The sequence below is a fragment of the Siniperca chuatsi genome, linkage group LG14, assembly GCF_020085105.1.
Source record: "Siniperca chuatsi isolate FFG_IHB_CAS linkage group LG14, ASM2008510v1, whole genome shotgun sequence".
Taxonomy (NCBI): domain Eukaryota; kingdom Metazoa; phylum Chordata; class Actinopteri; order Centrarchiformes; family Sinipercidae; genus Siniperca; species Siniperca chuatsi.
In genome coordinates, this window is record NC_058055.1 from 10,526,347 (window position 1) to 10,543,240 (window position 16,894).

The 16,894-nt window shown below is 37.9% G+C and overlaps 2 protein-coding genes across 7 annotated transcripts; both read left to right on the top strand.

The window, feature by feature from the left end:
* Positions 1-618: 618 nt before the first annotated feature.
* Positions 619-8,047, top strand: mtmr2 (myotubularin related protein 2). 4 transcript variants are annotated; one of them, XM_044223698.1, is made up of 16 exons: positions 619-947; positions 1,842-1,944; positions 2,043-2,066; positions 2,206-2,272; positions 2,377-2,471; positions 2,554-2,658; positions 2,991-3,095; positions 3,839-3,922; positions 4,036-4,185; positions 4,284-4,472; positions 4,665-4,847; positions 4,973-5,179; positions 5,286-5,378; positions 5,468-5,581; positions 5,731-5,907; positions 6,013-8,047. In XM_044223698.1, the coding sequence occupies exons 1-16, from the start codon at positions 868-870 to the stop codon at positions 6,175-6,177; spliced, it is 1,941 nt and encodes a 646-aa protein (XP_044079633.1). In that variant the 5' UTR covers positions 619-867; the 3' UTR covers positions 6,178-8,047. The 4 variants fall into 4 exon arrangements, with proteins under 4 accessions (XP_044079633.1, XP_044079634.1, XP_044079631.1 ...); XM_044223699.1 differs by having other exon boundaries at positions 620-947; positions 1,732-1,944; positions 4,662-4,847; XM_044223696.1 differs by having other exon boundaries at positions 620-947; positions 4,662-4,847.
* A 1,765-nt stretch (positions 8,048-9,812) lies between these two features.
* fam76b (family with sequence similarity 76 member B) lies at positions 9,813-15,815 on the top strand. Of its 3 annotated transcripts, none has more exons than XM_044223701.1 (10): positions 9,813-10,370; positions 11,373-11,437; positions 11,552-11,606; positions 11,736-11,891; positions 11,980-12,164; positions 12,329-12,379; positions 12,490-12,567; positions 12,688-12,820; positions 12,926-13,027; positions 14,669-15,815. In XM_044223701.1, the coding sequence occupies exons 1-10, from the start codon at positions 10,284-10,286 to the stop codon at positions 14,756-14,758; spliced, it is 1,002 nt and encodes a 333-aa protein (XP_044079636.1). In that variant the 5' UTR covers positions 9,813-10,283; the 3' UTR covers positions 14,759-15,815. The 3 variants fall into 3 exon arrangements, with proteins under 3 accessions (XP_044079636.1, XP_044079637.1, XP_044079635.1); XM_044223700.1 differs by having other exon boundaries at positions 9,815-10,370; positions 12,685-12,820; XM_044223702.1 differs by lacking the exon at positions 12,329-12,379 and having other exon boundaries at positions 12,685-12,820.
* The last annotated feature ends 1,079 nt before the right edge of the window (positions 15,816-16,894 follow it).

Sequence of the window (16,894 nt, forward strand, 5' to 3'; positions counted from 1 at the left end):
AGAATAATTATGTTTAAGTATCCAGAATTGTGTGAACAAATTCAACACATTGTTTTAGGGAATTTGGTACATTTCCCCACACAAGTATGTACAATTTTAAGAACAACTTCTCTTTTCTTACTCCATCTACCCATACACAGTATAGACCTATTGTCCAATATCCATTGTGCTTATGTAATTAACACCTGATTAACCTGATGTAATAGTATAATAAATACCTGTAGCCTATATTCGAACATTAATATGATTTATAACAATTCACTTAAATTATGAGATATAAATGTTTAAGAGTAAGCGCAGAATGACGCATATTGCAGTGCGTGCGGTCTTTTGTAAGAATTCCAACAGCAAGTAGATAAATATAACTAAACAATGAATTTACAGAGATGTGGCATTTATGGGGCAGGGAACATGGAGAATGCGCAAAGATGCACAAAGTAATGTATGATGTTTTAATCAAAATAATTCGAAATATGACACTGTGATATAGTCCGCTTTTAGTGCATAGCAAACGGTGGATTTCCTTTTAAAATATCCACCACCAAAACAGTGCCTGGAACCGCTGTTTCAGAGCAAAATGGTCATGTCAAAACGTACAAAGGGCAGTGAAGGCAGCATGCGACAAGTCGACACTCGAGGCAGCCGACAGGGGGCGCCACTACCAACAAACGCCTCCCTGTGACCACAGACTGTGTTTGTGACAGGGATTGGGAGGCTGCTGGGAAAAGATGGCAGCTTCCTTTTGTGTGTGTGGACATACTGTACTCCGAGGGGGCATTTAAAGACATTCTTCAGTGGATACACGGATCTCCATCGCATACTCGGGGTTCACACCGCCGGTTCTCCAAACATTTTGAGCAGGAGAACATGGAGAAGAGCGGGAGCATCGACAGTTTGGGCTCGAAACGCTCCTCTTCCCGACAGCCGAGTGTTGATTCATTGTCCAGGTAGCTAAACCCACCACAACACATCGCTCTTTAAGCTAGCTAAAAGTTTTTAAACTGACAAAAGGTTAACATGTCTAGTCCTAATGCACTTTTTGTAGCCTTTCAGAAGTGACTGTTAAACCCTAAACAGTGTAGCTAATCTGGTGAACACACTGTCACGAAACGACCACTGTTGTTGACAGTTAGTTAGGACACCATTTAATGGCTGCTGTCATTATCGGCTGTTGTCCCTTTAAATAAAAAAACTCGACGAATTGTTTATGCTGTGAGATGTGAATAATTGTGTCCATCAGAAGTTATCAGAGTCCAGAGTAATGTCATGTATTTGCATACACAGCCTGACCAACAGCTAAACCCCCTAAAGTTGCTACATTGTCGACTAAGGTGTTCATTGTGTTTTCGGTCAATCAATTAATCGTTTGGGCTACAAAACATCAGAAAATAATGAAAATATGCCCATCACAATTTGCTAGAGCCCAAGGCGATTCCTTCAAGTTACTTGATTTGCCCAAGCAACAGTCAAAAACTCTTAAATATTACAAAGTTATAAAACAGAGAAAAGCTGCAGATCCTCATATTTGAGAAGCTGGAACCAGAGAGTGCTTGGCATTGTTGCTTAATAAATGGCTTAACGTTACATAATTAAGCACTATTCTGCAGCATATCATACTTACTCAGTCTAACAGCTAAAAATTCTAAAGTTGCTACTCAGTTTAGAAAAATATAAAATGAAATAAAGTATAAATAAGTAGTTGTTCATTTGATTCTTTTTTTTTTTTGTTAGTTGGCTAATTATTTAGTCAAATGATGGTTTCAGCACAAGTGAAATGGGATGAGACATGGCTGCGGTTACTCCCTTCTCAGACAGAAGTTTGTCATATTATCTCTCGCCAGTACTTCCACATCTCGCTCTGACCGGTCTGCCCAGGCCAAGCCACCGTCTGCGATGTCCTCTGACTCTGTGTCTACCTCTGCAGAGCTCTCCCCAGAGCTCAGGGTTAGTAGTCTGCACATCGTTTGCTGAGATCCTGCTGCATCATTAATGACTAATGATAATGACTGAAGCATGACTATCCTCTTTTCTGCACCCTTCAGGTTAAGCCCAAAACTCTTGCCAAGGTATGCCATATCATGAATTACATACTACCCAACACGTGTCTTTGAATAATGCTTTATGATGATTACCTTAGCAGGTTTCATGGGTTCAGGTGAAGAGGCTGCTCCACATTCAGATCTAATTTGTATCCATTGTTTCCAGCAGGTGCTTAGAGATTCAGACAAAGAGGAGCCACAGTTACTTCCAAATGAAACTGTGCAAGACATGGGTAGGCTCTGTTTTTGCTGCAATCACAGCTCTAATAAAAATAGCTTGCTTGCATTAAAGGCAAAGTTGCTTTGCTAAGTTTTCTTTTTTTGTTTTATTCTATAGCCCAAGATGTCACCTACTTCTGTCCGTTCACTGGAGCACTGAGGGGAACAGTGACAGTTACCAACTACAGACTTTTCTTCAAATGCATAGACAGGGTATGCTTAGGGAATTTTTAAAAAGCACTGTAAATATTTTGAAGAATCATTTTGTTTTTGTTAACGTGTAGTTGGTTTCCAGGAGCCACCATTTGTGCTGGACCTGCCCCTTGGGGTGGTGAGTCGTGTGGAAAAGATTGGGAGTGCATCAAGCCGTGGTGATGTGTCCTATGGGCTTGTTTGCAAGGTGAGTAAGACGTGGAAGTGGTCTGGAATAACTACACTTGTTTTATATGGCAGTTCAGATGTTTACAGGTTACAGATGCAAGAACCTACAGATAGCACAGTAGATGACAGTTATACAGTGCACAGGCTAAAGCACAGAGGATGAACCTCCTCTCATCCCAACTGTGTAAACAACACTGTCAGAAAACATTAAGAAAGAATGAGCCTATAAACAAGATCAATGTCCACAATAGCATAATGTTACCGTAGTGGCTTTACTGCTATGAAATCATGTTCACGTACAGCTGTTGACCCCTGACTTTGACCATGACCTGCCGCTCTGCCTTTGTGCAGGATGTGCGAAATTTACGATTTGCACACAAACAAATGGAGGACACACTCAGGAAGTCCATTTTCGAAGTGCTGATGAAATTTGCGTTTCCCGTTTCCAACGGGCTGGTGAGTAACTCTCAGCCATCTGACACTGTAGCTCTGAATGTAGAGCCATTTAGTTCAAAACCCCACCCAAACTGTACACCACCTATCCAGTCATCCTGTGCCGTCACCCAGTCAACAGCGCAGAGCGACCCAGCTTGACATTGCGCACCATCCAGCTGGATAGCGCCAGTATTGGGAGAAGTTAGTCTTCAGGCCTTTCTGCCAGAAAGGCTTTAGGAAGTCATAGGACTTTCACCCAGGAGACCAAGGTTTGTGTCCTGTGTGAGGCAAATTTTGACTTATTTTAGCTGACTTAATATTTTACAGGGTTTTTTTATTTTTAGTCGCAATTTGGTTAGATTTAGGCAACAAAACTACTTGGTTAGGTTAAAATAGACCCTTTCACAACGTTAACCATGTGGCTTTCTAACACGTGGTTGACGTTGTGAAAGGGTCTATTTTAAGCCAAACCATGATCTTTTCCTAAACCTAACCAAGTAGTTTGGCAGAAAGGCCTGAAGACTAACTAGACTCCCAATACCGGCACTATCCAGCTGGGTGGTGCATGATGTCCAATTGGATTGCTCTGCGCTGTAGACTGGGTCGCGCCCGATGTCCACTGGGTGGTGACGCAGGATGACTGGATAGGTGGTGTCTGGTAACTGGATAGGTGGTATAGAGTTTGGGTGGGTTTTTGAATGAAGTGGCTCTCCATAGCTCTGCACTGTCTACCAAGTGATGAATTTCTCTCCCACTCTCCATAGCAAATCTTTGCCTTTGAATATGGGCAAGTCTTTCCTGAAAATGGATGGAAGGTGTATGACGCTGTCTCAGAATACAAAAGACAGGTATTTAAAAATGACACGGTCCGACTGCTTGGCTTAATGTTAAAGAAACTTATTACATCAGTTGCTTGTGTGTGTGTGTGTGTGTGTGTGTGTGTGTGTGTGTGTTTTTAAAGGGTATACCTAATGAAAGCTGGAGGATAACAAAAGTAAACGATCACTACGAGGTTTGTGACACCTACCCATCAACTCTGGCAGTGCCTGTCAACATACCAGACGAAGAGCTGAAGAGAGTAGCTGGCTTCCGAGCAAAGGGAAGGATACCTGTGAGTGACCATTCTGCAGAATGAGTCTAATTATCCTCTCCTGTGCACCTGGTTTGTTGGACTGTCTGTGGTAATATTCTGTTGTACTCTGCATGTAGGTGTTGTCATGGATCCATCCAGAGAGCCAGGCGACAGTGACACGCTGCAGTCAGCCCATGGTTGGGGTAAACGGGAAGCGCAGCAAAGAGGATGAGAAATACCTCCAGGCGATCATGGATGCTAATGCTCAGTCCCACAAACTCTTCATTTTTGATGCCAGGCCCAGCGTCAACGCTGCCGCCAACAAGGTTTAACAGATTTTTAAAAAAGCAATATTTAAAAAGGAAAACTATATTAATATAGTATTTAAGTAATTTCTTGTCATTACCCCTGTACATAGTGGTCAGAGGTTAGGGTCAGTTGTAGTACAGCACCATCAGTGAATGAACCATTGTACTACGCATTCTGTCTCCACTTGTTGTGTTTTTTTTCTTCAGATGAAAGGGGGTGGTTATGAAAGTGAGGATGCGTATCAAAATGCTGAGCTGGTGTTCTTGGATATTCACAACATCCATGTGATGAGAGAGTCACTCCGCAAGCTGAAGGATGTGGTCTACCCCAACATCGAGGACTCCCACTGGCTCTCCAATCTGGAGTCCACTCATTGGCTTGAGCACATCAAGGTGAGCATAATGATGCATCACTGTGAACTAGGAGAGGAATGAGGTAAAAAAAAAAGAATAATCAATCAATCAAGATGAGCCTATTCCCAGCCTCTTGATCAAGTTGCTTGTGTGTGTGTTTGTAGTTGATCCTGGCAGGAGCACTGCGGATTGCCGACAAGGTGGAGTCTGGGAAAACATCGGTGGTGGTGCACTGTAGCGATGGTTGGGACCGCACAGGTCAGCTCACCTCCTTGGCCATGCTCATGCTGGATGGTTACTACCGCACCATTCGTGGCTTCGAGGTGCTGCTTGAGAAAGAGTGGCTGAGCTTTGGTCACCGCTTCCAGCTGGTAAACAAATATTCATAAATTTTCGACATTTTGGAAACCACATTGGTGTGTTGGCCTCTCCAGTTGCATCACTGAATGTCGTTTCGTCTTTCTTCATTTCTTTAAGCGTATCGGTCATGGTGATAAGAACCACACAGACGCAGACCGTTCACCTGTTTTTATTCAGTTCGTTGACTGTGTCTGGCAGTTGACTCGCCAGGTGAGCAATAAGTGGTACTGATATGTGGAAAAATTCTTCAGAATCAAATGTGTCTTTCTAGGACACTAATGAAGCTGTTTTTATTTAAGTTTCCTGCAGCCTTTGAGTTCAACGAATACTTCCTGGTAACCATCTTGGACCACCTGTACAGCTGCCTGTTTGGGACATTCTTGTGTAACAGCGAACAGCAGAGGCTGAAGGAAGTAAGAGCATTTTACGATTGCGGTTGCTGTTGCAAAATGAGACGTTTTAAAGTAAAATATTGGAAAGAGTGTGGAGTAGAAAGTCTGTTACTGGTATGGAGGTTTGTTGTGCATTCAGTGTCATGACAATTGCACCTTTTACTTTACAGGAGATTCCCAAGAGGACAGTGTCGTTGTGGTCTTATATAAACAGCCAGCTGGAGGAGTTTACCAATCCTTTGTATGTGAACTATTCCAACCATGTGCTGTTCCCTGTAGTCAGCTTACGTCACCTGGAGCTTTGGGTTGGCTACTACATCCGCTGGAACCCTCGCATGAGACCTCAGGTATGTCAAGAAGCCTGTCTCTTGTTTAAGACCTGACCTTTTCAAAGGAAATTGTTTGCACTCCATACATGCTCCATTTAACTTTTTTGTTTTGTTTTTTGCCAGGAACCTGTTCATCAGCGCTACAAGGAGCTGTTGGCGAAACGCGCTGAGCTGCAGAAGAGAGTGGACGAGTTACAGCGAGAGGTGACCAATCGCTCAGCCTCCTCTTCCTCTGAACGGGCGGGCTCTCCCACACGCTCCATCACTCCAGTGCAGACCTTTGTTTGACACAACTTGACCCTCATGGCAGTCGCAGAAGCTGAGTCCTACCTGTGAGAAGGTGCCATACAGTAGTAATCAGTAGGCAACGCCTGGCGCCACAAAGGACCTGTGTGCCAAATTGCCTCTTTGGGTGACAAACCGTGTTATTACACTACCACCAAAAGTCTGATTAGGCAGATTACTGTATTTGCATCTCACAGGTCATGTAGAGTCTGCTTGCAACAGAAGGGAGTCTGTCTCAGACCGCTTTACTACAGCCATATTGTACTCTTCCTCCACAGTTGAGAGGACATGTAACCTGAATAGCGAGTACTCTTTAGCATATTGACCTACCTACAATCAGTGTTGATTTTTTTATTTTTAAGTACACTATACTATTACGTGGGTAAAATTTGTATTTCTTATACACTTCATAGGAACACTCACTTGAATCCTCTACACGGCAATTGTTTATTAGATATTGATTTGAAAGCAACACCGCTGAAGCAATTGTGAAGATGTACATTGCTGCAAAAAATAAAATTGAGCTCAAAACTGTAGTACTAAAACCAACTAAATGGCTCGGGAGTTGTTAAATATTCAAAAATGTAGCTAAAGGGCTATAATGTTAGCTTCTTATAATAGTAAAAAAAAAAAAAAAGTCATAGAGTGCATTAAAAAACGTTGGCAGGTTGTCTTCACCAGCCAGTGATTTTAGATTGTTGTGACCAAAAAACAGTTTATTTTTAATTTTTATGAATACATAATTGCATTCCTCTCATTGAGTGATTTAAGTTTTGTAAGTTTCATTTTTCTAACAAGTTAACATTATTTATTAAGCTTTAGTCCAGACTTGTATTTATGGCTCACAAATGTCAGAAATTCATTAGAGATGTTCCCATGCAATATTAATAAGCCACACAGAATATGCAAGAGTTTATTTGGCCCAGTTAAGTCATTTACTCAAAATGTTTATGTGTGGACATTTCTTTCAGACGCTTTTTAAAGCTAGTATCAGCTAATATTTTTTTTATAGGCAGTAGATGCGTAACAACTAATAATTTGCTTTGAGTGTTTGTTTTTTTTTTAGTTAAATGAATCTCATTGAATATCTGTGCCTTTCTCTGAATGACTGAGAATAACGAGAGAAAAGTGTGCATAGGTTTTAATTGCCAAGGTTAAATGGTAAATACAGTGTTAGTTAGGCTTTCCACTGCGCATGTGAATACTTCCAATAAACACAGGACTCAACTTCAAGGATTCAGTATGGTTTGTTACATTAGTGTGGTGTGAACACAACACCCTCCAGTCTATTTCTTGGTTTTAGCTATTAGTGTTTCAAATGGTAGCAGAACCCCAATGACATTAGCATTAATTATCTCTTGTTATGGTCTTGGCATAATATATAAGAAAATGAGTGCCTTTTTTATAAATGAAGAAATATGAAAGTGATTTAAAGGTCTGAAATTTACAGTGTGACTGTGCCGTGGGGTAACATTAGATTGCAATGGCTCTGAAAACATTAGCATGGTCATATTCAAGCTGTTTCACTCTCATACCTAAATATTAGATGAGTAGCCATGAATTGGCTTTAAGGCATCCTTTACCTATTAACAGACGTATTATTCTCTTGACTTTTGTTTTTAATTTATGCCTACTTAAAGTTAATTTATATTGCCACTTATATTGAATTACTCTCCCTTTAAAAATGTACAGCTATTAGAGCATGACCATTTTTCCACATGTATAAAGTGACGGTGCAATGCTGTATCCACTTCATTGCTCAAAACTTGTTTTGGGAAATTGATATACTGCAGAAAACAGCAACCTGTACTGTCAAATGTCAAAATGTATACAAATATTTAATTAATTAAAAGTGCTGATACTATATAGTCAACATTTTGGGAACGTTTGGGCTCTTATTTTTGTGTTAGTAAATAAGTCAGCCGATAACTGACAAGAAACTTAAGTACAGAAATGCCAAAGATGTGTTCGGAAACAGTGTCACCATTCTACAATTTGTCCACCAGAGAGTAGTGACAAGTTTATTTTTCAACTGTAAAATGTCCTGCTCAGTGCAAAAAAAAAAAAAAAGGATTATCAAAAGTGTTGTACTAGGGTAACTAACCCTAACGTACAAGTCATAACTATCAAAAATGTTTCATTATGTTCTGGGTTGTGTGAAGAAAATTTATATCAGCTGATATATCATTATCCAATTTTTCTCAAATATCAATATTGATATCGGCCCTTAAAAGATCCAGCATCGGGTACAGTTGACCGATCTTTTAATACAGGACAAACACTCCACAACTAGATTTAAATGTTTTCTTATGCTGTTTAAGGGTTGTTTTCATCAGTAACTTCTGTAAATACACTTTAAAACTGACAGATAGTTTTAGTTATAATCAGTTGAGAAACATACTGATCATTCACGTATGTGATTTGTCTTTAAGTTTAAACAAATTGATTCTCCATTAGCCAGTTTTTTTATTCTGACATATTCCAAACATTGATCTATAATAAAATCCATATTGACTGTATTTGATTCAAGACTGGTTTTTGAGCTAGAAACTGATCTTTCCATCCATCACAGTAGCTGAGGTAAAGTAAGGTTTACCCACCCCTTATTTTACCACCACAGCTTCTGATATCACACCAAATAGTTAAAGCTGATTTTCATCATAAAAGTCTTTTGTTTTTAAATAACAGAATGAGATTTAATGTAGCTGCTGCACAGAATTAGGCCTGAAACCAGGTTAACCAGGACCCCCTCACTGGATACATTACAGAAAACAAAAGGGCCTAATAGAAATTACTCAATCCTCCAATCTCAAAATGTTGATTGAAATGTCACACAAATGTCATACCTGAGGTTTAATCAGTTGGAATAAGCACTGAGTTGCAAACGACCATTGCTACTGTATATCAGATATTGTACATTCTTTTAACATTTTGGGAAAGGCCAAACTGATATTTACAAAAGCGCCGCCATACATAGACAAATTATAAATATAATTCTACTTATACCCTTAAAACAAAATGTGAATCATAAGTACAGGTATCCATCATATACAGAATGTGTAACAGCACACAGAGTCTCACTGATTGTTTGTTTCAGGGACTGGAGTCCTTTCATTAATGATCATTTTTACATATATGGCTACATACTGTAGAATTTGAGAGATGCCTCAAATGTATACTTGGGACTATCTTGTGACTTTCAGAGCTCCTGACAATCTATAGGCCCCCCGGGACCTTACTGACACTCCTGCAGCTCCTGCAGCGTGGCTGATTACTATGCCACCTATGCAAACTGGGTTCCATCATAACAATTTATAAACATTAATAGAAAATAGGGAGTTAGCAGACTCCAAAGGACAGGGATGGTTTCCATTTGAAAACATGTAAGCTGACATTAATGACTCAATAATTACACATAAAATGATCTTCACAAGGCAAACAGGATGGAATAATAACATTAGTGTCCAGTGCTTGCATGACTAAACTTTCAGTTGTTGTATTCGTTACTTTAGTGATCAAACAAGTTAAAAACTGCGCAAGTTAATGTCATGATTATGCATGTGGAGCTGTGTTGGATGAATCCAGACATATGATTGGCTCTGCGCATTTCAAAATGTGAATCCCGCGGACGGATGTTGTGTCGCGATAGGTTTCCTTTCTTCTTCTCGAGCCGTCGGCCACTTCCGGTTACATGACGACGACGACGGCGTTGATACAAAAAGAGAGAAGGAAAACAGGAAAATACCTTTCTTGGCGAGAACAGTGGAAACTTAATATAAATAGTCAGATCTACTTTAACGGGTTGCTTATGTGGCGGCATAACTAACGATCGATCTCGAGTTAGTCTGGCTGGATAACGTATGAGCAGTGAAAGATCACATATATTTGGAGTTTATTGTTCTTCGCCTGCTCCCTCCAGCTAAGCTATTTCTGTGTTGCCCTACCTAGCCGAGCTAGCTAACGTTAGCTAACGCTGGATGCCAACACAGTGTGTGTATTCTTAGTTCTCAGTTAGCACGCGGCTAGAAAGGAAATAGTGCCGTCAATCCGCTCAGTTTGCAGCTGGACTCTGCTAACCTCTTCTAACTCAGTGACATTAGTTGGCGAGAATGGCAACGTCGGCTCTGTACGCCTGTACGAAGTGTAACCAGCGGTACCCCTTCGAGGAGCTGTCGCAGGGCCAGCAGCTGTGCAAGGTATTTTTGTGTGTGTGTGTGTGTGTGTATGTGTGATCGAGAATGACAGCAAACAAGACACAAACAATCCCGGGATAAAAGAGTGTGGAAGTGTTACTGCCGAGTCGGTGTGATGATGTTACGGCGAGCAGCACGTTAGACAGGCTCAGGTTATGTAACAAGCTTTTGTCTTTCCAACCTAGACACGCTAATAACGTAACTGTAACCTTGTTTGGATCATGCCTTACGACCATGCTGTCTATTAAAGAGTAACAACACATCCATACCACATCCTAACTGCTGAATATTAATATTATAAGACATTTGTACTTTGAAGAATTACCGTGAATGTACATACTTGCCAACTTGTTGCTCTTGTAGAGCTTCAAATGTAGAATTGCAGTGTACAGCTGCGGATCAGACATTTGTTCTGTAATAGAAAAGTGTTGTAATGGAGGAAGGCAATATTGGAGCCATGATCCTCTAACAAGCCCTCTGTTCCCACCTTTCTCTACTTCACTGTCAGTCTGCACTGATTCTTTTTTTGTTTTGTTTCCTTTTTTTCAAAAAGGACAGTGTTATCACTCTGTAAACATCCAGTTTAGAGAAGTTTCCCCTTGAATATTCAGATAACTATTCTTTGCACAGGAACATTAAAGCACAAGGTCTATCAAGGATTTAGACATATTAGAAAATGCCAGCTAAAGTCACAGTTATCCAACAATGGTTCTGGTTAATTGTGCTTATTTTTCCCACACTGCCCAGCCCCTCCGCGATAATGTGTTTGGTTGGCTGAACAAAAGCAGTCTGTCGTCTTTACTTCTTGTATACACCCAAACAGTCAGGTGTTAGTACTTCCACAGATGTTGTAGCCAAGAGGTTTTACACAGCAAACATCTAGTTGTGCTGACATACACAACAACTTATGAGGCAGTCTTGTTTTTGATGGGTCCAATTTATTCGTCAGCCTCTGCCAACAGACACTCATGAGAACACTGACATTTCTTTGTTTTGTCACCACAGGAGTGTCGCATCGCACATCCAATAGTGAAGTGCACATACTGCAGATCTGAGTTTCAGCAGGAAAGGTGAGATATGTGCACCTTGTGATTAATTTCAGCTTTTACTTATGCTAATGCAGTGGATTTCTTTGCACGTTATGTCATGTGTTTTGGATGTAAACCCCTGTTTGTTCTTTACAGTAAAACCAATACAATCTGCAAGAAATGTGCCCAGAATGTTAAACAGTTTGGAACAGTGAGTAACAAGCTTTTCCTGGAGCACTTTTAGCTCCAGTTTTATTTACTCATTCAAGTTGCACCTGGTGTCACATCATGTGTAAATACACTTTGAACTTTTAACATTGTCTTTTGTCTGTCTTTACAGCCCAAACCCTGCCAGTACTGTAACATCATTGCAGCTTTTATCGGGACAAAGTGCCAGCGTTGTACTAACTCAGAGAAGAAATATGGACCTCCACAGACCTGTGAGCAGTGCAAACAGCAATGCGCCTTTGACCGCAAGGAGGAGGGCAGGAGAAAGGTATAAACATTACACACATGCTGTCTAATTTGACAGTGAATGTGTAACAGCGAGTCTTATGAACTACTGTCTCCTATCTGTCTTACAGGTGGATGGGAAACTGCTGTGCTGGCTCTGTACTCTGTCCTACCGCCGTGTCCTGCAGAAGACCAAGGAGCAGAGGAAGGGCTTCGGTTCCTCCAACTCCTCATCCCTGAACGAGAAAGACCACCACTCCAGACCTCACCATCATCACCACCACCACCAACACAGACACAGCAGCTCTCATCACAAGTATGTCGTCTGCTGTGTTACTTCTCCCTCTCGCAGTCCACATGCCACTCAGACTGTTTAACACAGACTAGTGAAAAGATTTGTGTCTGTTTCTGTGTTATTGTATTGTAATGAAAAGTAGAAAATTGGATCCAGCCCACTCACAGCTGACTTATCTTTGGCAGACTGAGTGGTAGCTTGAGTCCTGAGCAGGAGCAGGGACTGTGGAAGCAGAGGTAAAACTTTCCTGCTCATTTGAACATAATGCATAATTTTCATCCGAAAACAATGTATTGATTGAGTTTTTAGGCCCAAATTGTACATTGCCATTTGGTTTTCTTTCCAGCCATAAATCGTCTTCAATCCAGAAGGAGACTCCAAAGAAGAAACCAAAACTGGAGATGAAGCCATCCAACGGGGACAGGTATGATAACTTTTGTAATTGTTTGGGAAAGCGTTAAGTGCTTTACATACATTTTTCTTCCACTTGTTAACTACCCGTCTCAGTACTGACCTCATGCTCTTTCCTCTCTCCCATCAGCAGTTCCATCACCCAGTCAATGGATTCTGGAGGAACAGACAACTTCATTCTCATCAGCCAGCTGAAAGAGGAAGTGATGTCACTGAAGAGACTTCTGCAGCAAAGGGATCAAACCATTCTAGAGAAGGACCGAAAGGTGGGTTATCAGCCTCACCTGACCTCCAGCGCTAATGAGTCAAAGCTGCATCACTGTTGGTTGCTTGTATTTGTTTGACGCATTGATAATTCAATTTCCCTCTAGCTCACAGAGCTCAAAGCAGACTTTCAGTACCAGGAGTCCAATATGAGAGTGAAGATGAACCAAATGGAGAAATCGCACAAAGAGTCTATGGAGCAACAGCAGGTAAGAAACTACATATGCACACGTGACATTATCGCCAATGGCTGACAGTCATCGACCTGAGCCCTCTACCATCGCAACATCATGTTTCAAAAGGATGGGTTTATTCTAATTATTATAATAGCTTCTTGTGCCCGATTTGCTAAAGGAAAAAACACTTATTCAGTTACACTATTTACCGCCCATTGAAAGCATGTTTTAACTTAGGCGTGAACATAAAAAATCATTTAAAATAATAATAATACCTTTATTTATATAGCACTTTTCAAAACAAATTACAAAGCACTTTACATATAACTGTTATTAGAATATTATAAAAATGTGAGTCTTTATTTGTATCGCAAAACTGAGGATTAAAACTTACCTACAGAACGAACTCTCCTAAGAAGAACCTAAATTTAAAAAAGGTAGGAGCCGGATTGCTACGCCTACCAAACATGAAGCAAAGTGCTACACTATGGTGATTTGCCACTGTCACTGATCAACATCCGCTGGGCTGTCTGCCTTTTTGTTTGTTTGTTTTTTAAATTCACTGGTATATTCTGCAGTTACATCACTATGACTAGTATTTAAATAAATGTAATAAATTTATATTTTTTCTAATCAGCTGATCTGCTTAATGGGGTAGCTTAAGCATAGGCTATATGTGGTTATTAATATATATATATATATATATATATATATATATATAATATTATATATATATATATAATATATATATATATATATATATATATATATATATATATATATATATATAATATTATATATATATATATATATATATATATATATATATATATATATATATATATATAATATTATATATATATATATATATATATATATATATATATATATATATATATATATATATATATATATATATAATATTATATATATATATATATATATATATATATATATATATATATATATAATATTATATATATATAGAAAAAGCAGGTGAGGATGGGCTCAAATGTGATAAATATATATATATATATTATATATATATATATATATATATATATATATATATATATATATATATATATATATATATATATATATATATATATATATATATATATATATATATATATATATATATATATATATATATATATATATATATATATATATATATATATATATATATATATATATATATATATATATATATATATATATATATATAATATTATATATATATATAATATTATATATTATATATTAGTGCAGTCTGTTGTTATGGATACAATGGCAGTTGAGTCATTTCCTGTCAAACTCTGTGGTGTTGAATTTTATAATGGTTATTTTTAAGTGTGACTTTGGCTGCAGTGCTTCCAGTGTTTGATACACCAAATGGGTTTTCATCAGTACAGCCTAAGCAGCTGAAGGTAGCCCATGTTGGGCAAAACCCATTTAGCTTGTAGCGTCGGATGAATGATGAGTACTCTAAGTGATAAAAGTAAATGATTTGAAGCTGTAAGCCAGCTAGTGTGTTTGCTGCCATTAAAATGACAATCAAGATTACAGGCAAATTGCAAAGTAACTGTGCATTATGATTCCACTACGGTGTTTAAAAAGTTCTGAACTATGCATATAGTTTCTAACACAGTTAATCATTTGTTTCCCCAGGCCAAGAACAGGGAGTTGATGAAACAAGTGGCTGCCCTCTCTAAAGGAAAAAAGTTTGACCGGACAGGAAGTTCACTGCTGCTGCCCTAACAATAGGCCAGCCAGCGGGTAACAACACAGAGTGGCTTCATTGTTTTTACACTGTGAAAGTCTCCCTCCTGTGTTTCCTCATTGCCATCAACATCGATTACTTCTTAATTGGTAAAGCCAGAGACCATGTTGTACATGGAAATCAGTTGTTGAATCAAAGAAACCTTTCTCTAAATGTCAACATATTTTAGATATTTTATGGCGACTTTTCCACTGGATCATAGGATGTGACTTTGGATAGAGTGGAGGATGGAGCCCTCATTTTTAACACTGCCGGGCCAAAACAAAAAGCATGGTGTGCATATGTGGATGGCATTCTGTCGACTCAGTGTATCCACTTAATTTTTATGGATGTCATGCAATTTATTTATTCAACTGTATTTCTTAGCTTTTTTATTTCCTCACAACATACTAAGAGAATATCCCACATTTTGGGGTTTACTTCAATAGCAATTAGTTATATTTTTCTAAATTGATGCGATTGTGGACGACAAGTTCTCCTGGAAGTAATGGAGACCCTGCGCAACTTTACAATGTATGCAAACGTGGGAAGGGTGACCACTGAGCTGCTGCTCAACAGTAGAGAACTCTCAGTAACAATTCATAAATCAACCAATGAACACTTTGAAAGGCTGTCTGATAGAGAGACGCCTCTTGGCTGCCCTCTTTCTCACTGTGTGACAGCTGTAGTGCTTTTCTGTTTCTCTTTAGTGGAACGATTGTAATACTGCATGATTTTACTGCCAGACACCGGTTGGCATTGTGGTCAGACTTCTTTTTTCCCTCCCTTTTAATTAGTTTTTTAAGAATCACTTGTAAATGTATTACTGGGGTCAGCCATTGTATTTAAACTATTGCTTGTATCTGTTTTAGTGAGTACAGTATGTGTATGGTAAGGCCAGTTGAAATTAACATGTCTGTAGAAGATGCTTTTTAAAAGGAACACACTTATCACCCTGCATTATTGGGCTGGTTTCATACTGTGGCGTCCAGGATCACTTTTGTACTTTTTTCCAAACCAAGTGTTTTAAAACTATTAAAACTGGCTAAACTGTTACTGTATGTTTGTTTTTATTGACCATGTAGCTGTTTAACTTTTTAAACTTTTAGATGTTTGGAACCTCTATAGTTATGTATAGTTATGAAAGTTTAGTAGAAAGATGGTAAAAACATAGTGCTTCCATTGAATACATTTTCACCACTAAAGGATTACCACTATTTACTGATAAGTCAGATGTTGGGATTCATACTGAAGCTCGTTGACCAAGGGAAACTGTGGCGGGGATAGGATCAAGCACATACTGTGCATGGCTTGTAAACATGCTTTATACACTCACTGTTACTATCAATTAATATATTACTGCTAAAGGGGCACATAATTCAATCTAAAGAGGTTAGTTAAAGAAGTAGGATTAAATATTAGAGATTTTTAATAATATATATATATAGATATAGATATATATATAGATATATAGATATATAGATAGATATATAGATATATATATATATATAGATATATATATATAGATAGATATATATATATAGATATATATATATAGATATATATATATATATATATATAGATATATATATAGATATATATATAGATATATATATATATAGATAGATATATAGATATAGATATATATATATATATATATATAGATATATAGATATAGATAGATATATAGATATAGATAGATAGATATAGATATAGATAGATAGATATAGATATAGATAGATATATATATATATAGATAGATATAGATATATATAGATAGATATAGATATAGATATATAGATAGATAGATATAGATAGATATAGATATCTATATAGATATATATAGATATATATATAGATATATATATAGATAGATATAGATATATATAGATAGATATAGATATAGATATATAGATATAGATATAGATATATAGATATAGATATATATAGATATAGATATATATAGATATAGATATATGTATATCTATATCTATAGATATAGATATATCTATAGATATATATAGATATAGATATATAGATATATATATATATATAGAGGTGATGGTTGCATTTTGCAATTAGTTTTAATGGGCTACAATAGGCACAGATAAGAAGTTATGTTAAGTTAGAACTAC

Excerpts from the sequence above, each read along its gene's own strand:
- mtmr2 (XM_044223696.1), top strand. The coding sequence starts at position 868 with ATGGAGAAGAGCGGGAGCATCGACAGTTTGGGCTCGAAACGCTCCTCT. Across the intron at positions 948-1,841 it reads AGTGTTGATTCATTGTCCAG|TACTTCCACATCTCGCTCTG; the intron begins GTAGCTAAACCC and ends ATCTCTCGCCAG. Across the intron at positions 4,186-4,283 it reads GAGCAAAGGGAAGGATACCT|GTGTTGTCATGGATCCATCC; the intron begins GTGAGTGACCAT and ends CTCTGCATGTAG.
- fam76b (XM_044223700.1), top strand. The coding sequence starts at position 10,284 with ATGGCAACGTCGGCTCTGTACGCCTGTACGAAGTGTAACCAGCGGTAC. Across the intron at positions 11,607-11,735 it reads ATGTTAAACAGTTTGGAACA|CCCAAACCCTGCCAGTACTG; the intron begins GTGAGTAACAAG and ends CTGTCTTTACAG. Across the intron at positions 12,380-12,489 it reads CAGGGACTGTGGAAGCAGAG|CCATAAATCGTCTTCAATCC; the intron begins GTAAAACTTTCC and ends TTTTCTTTCCAG.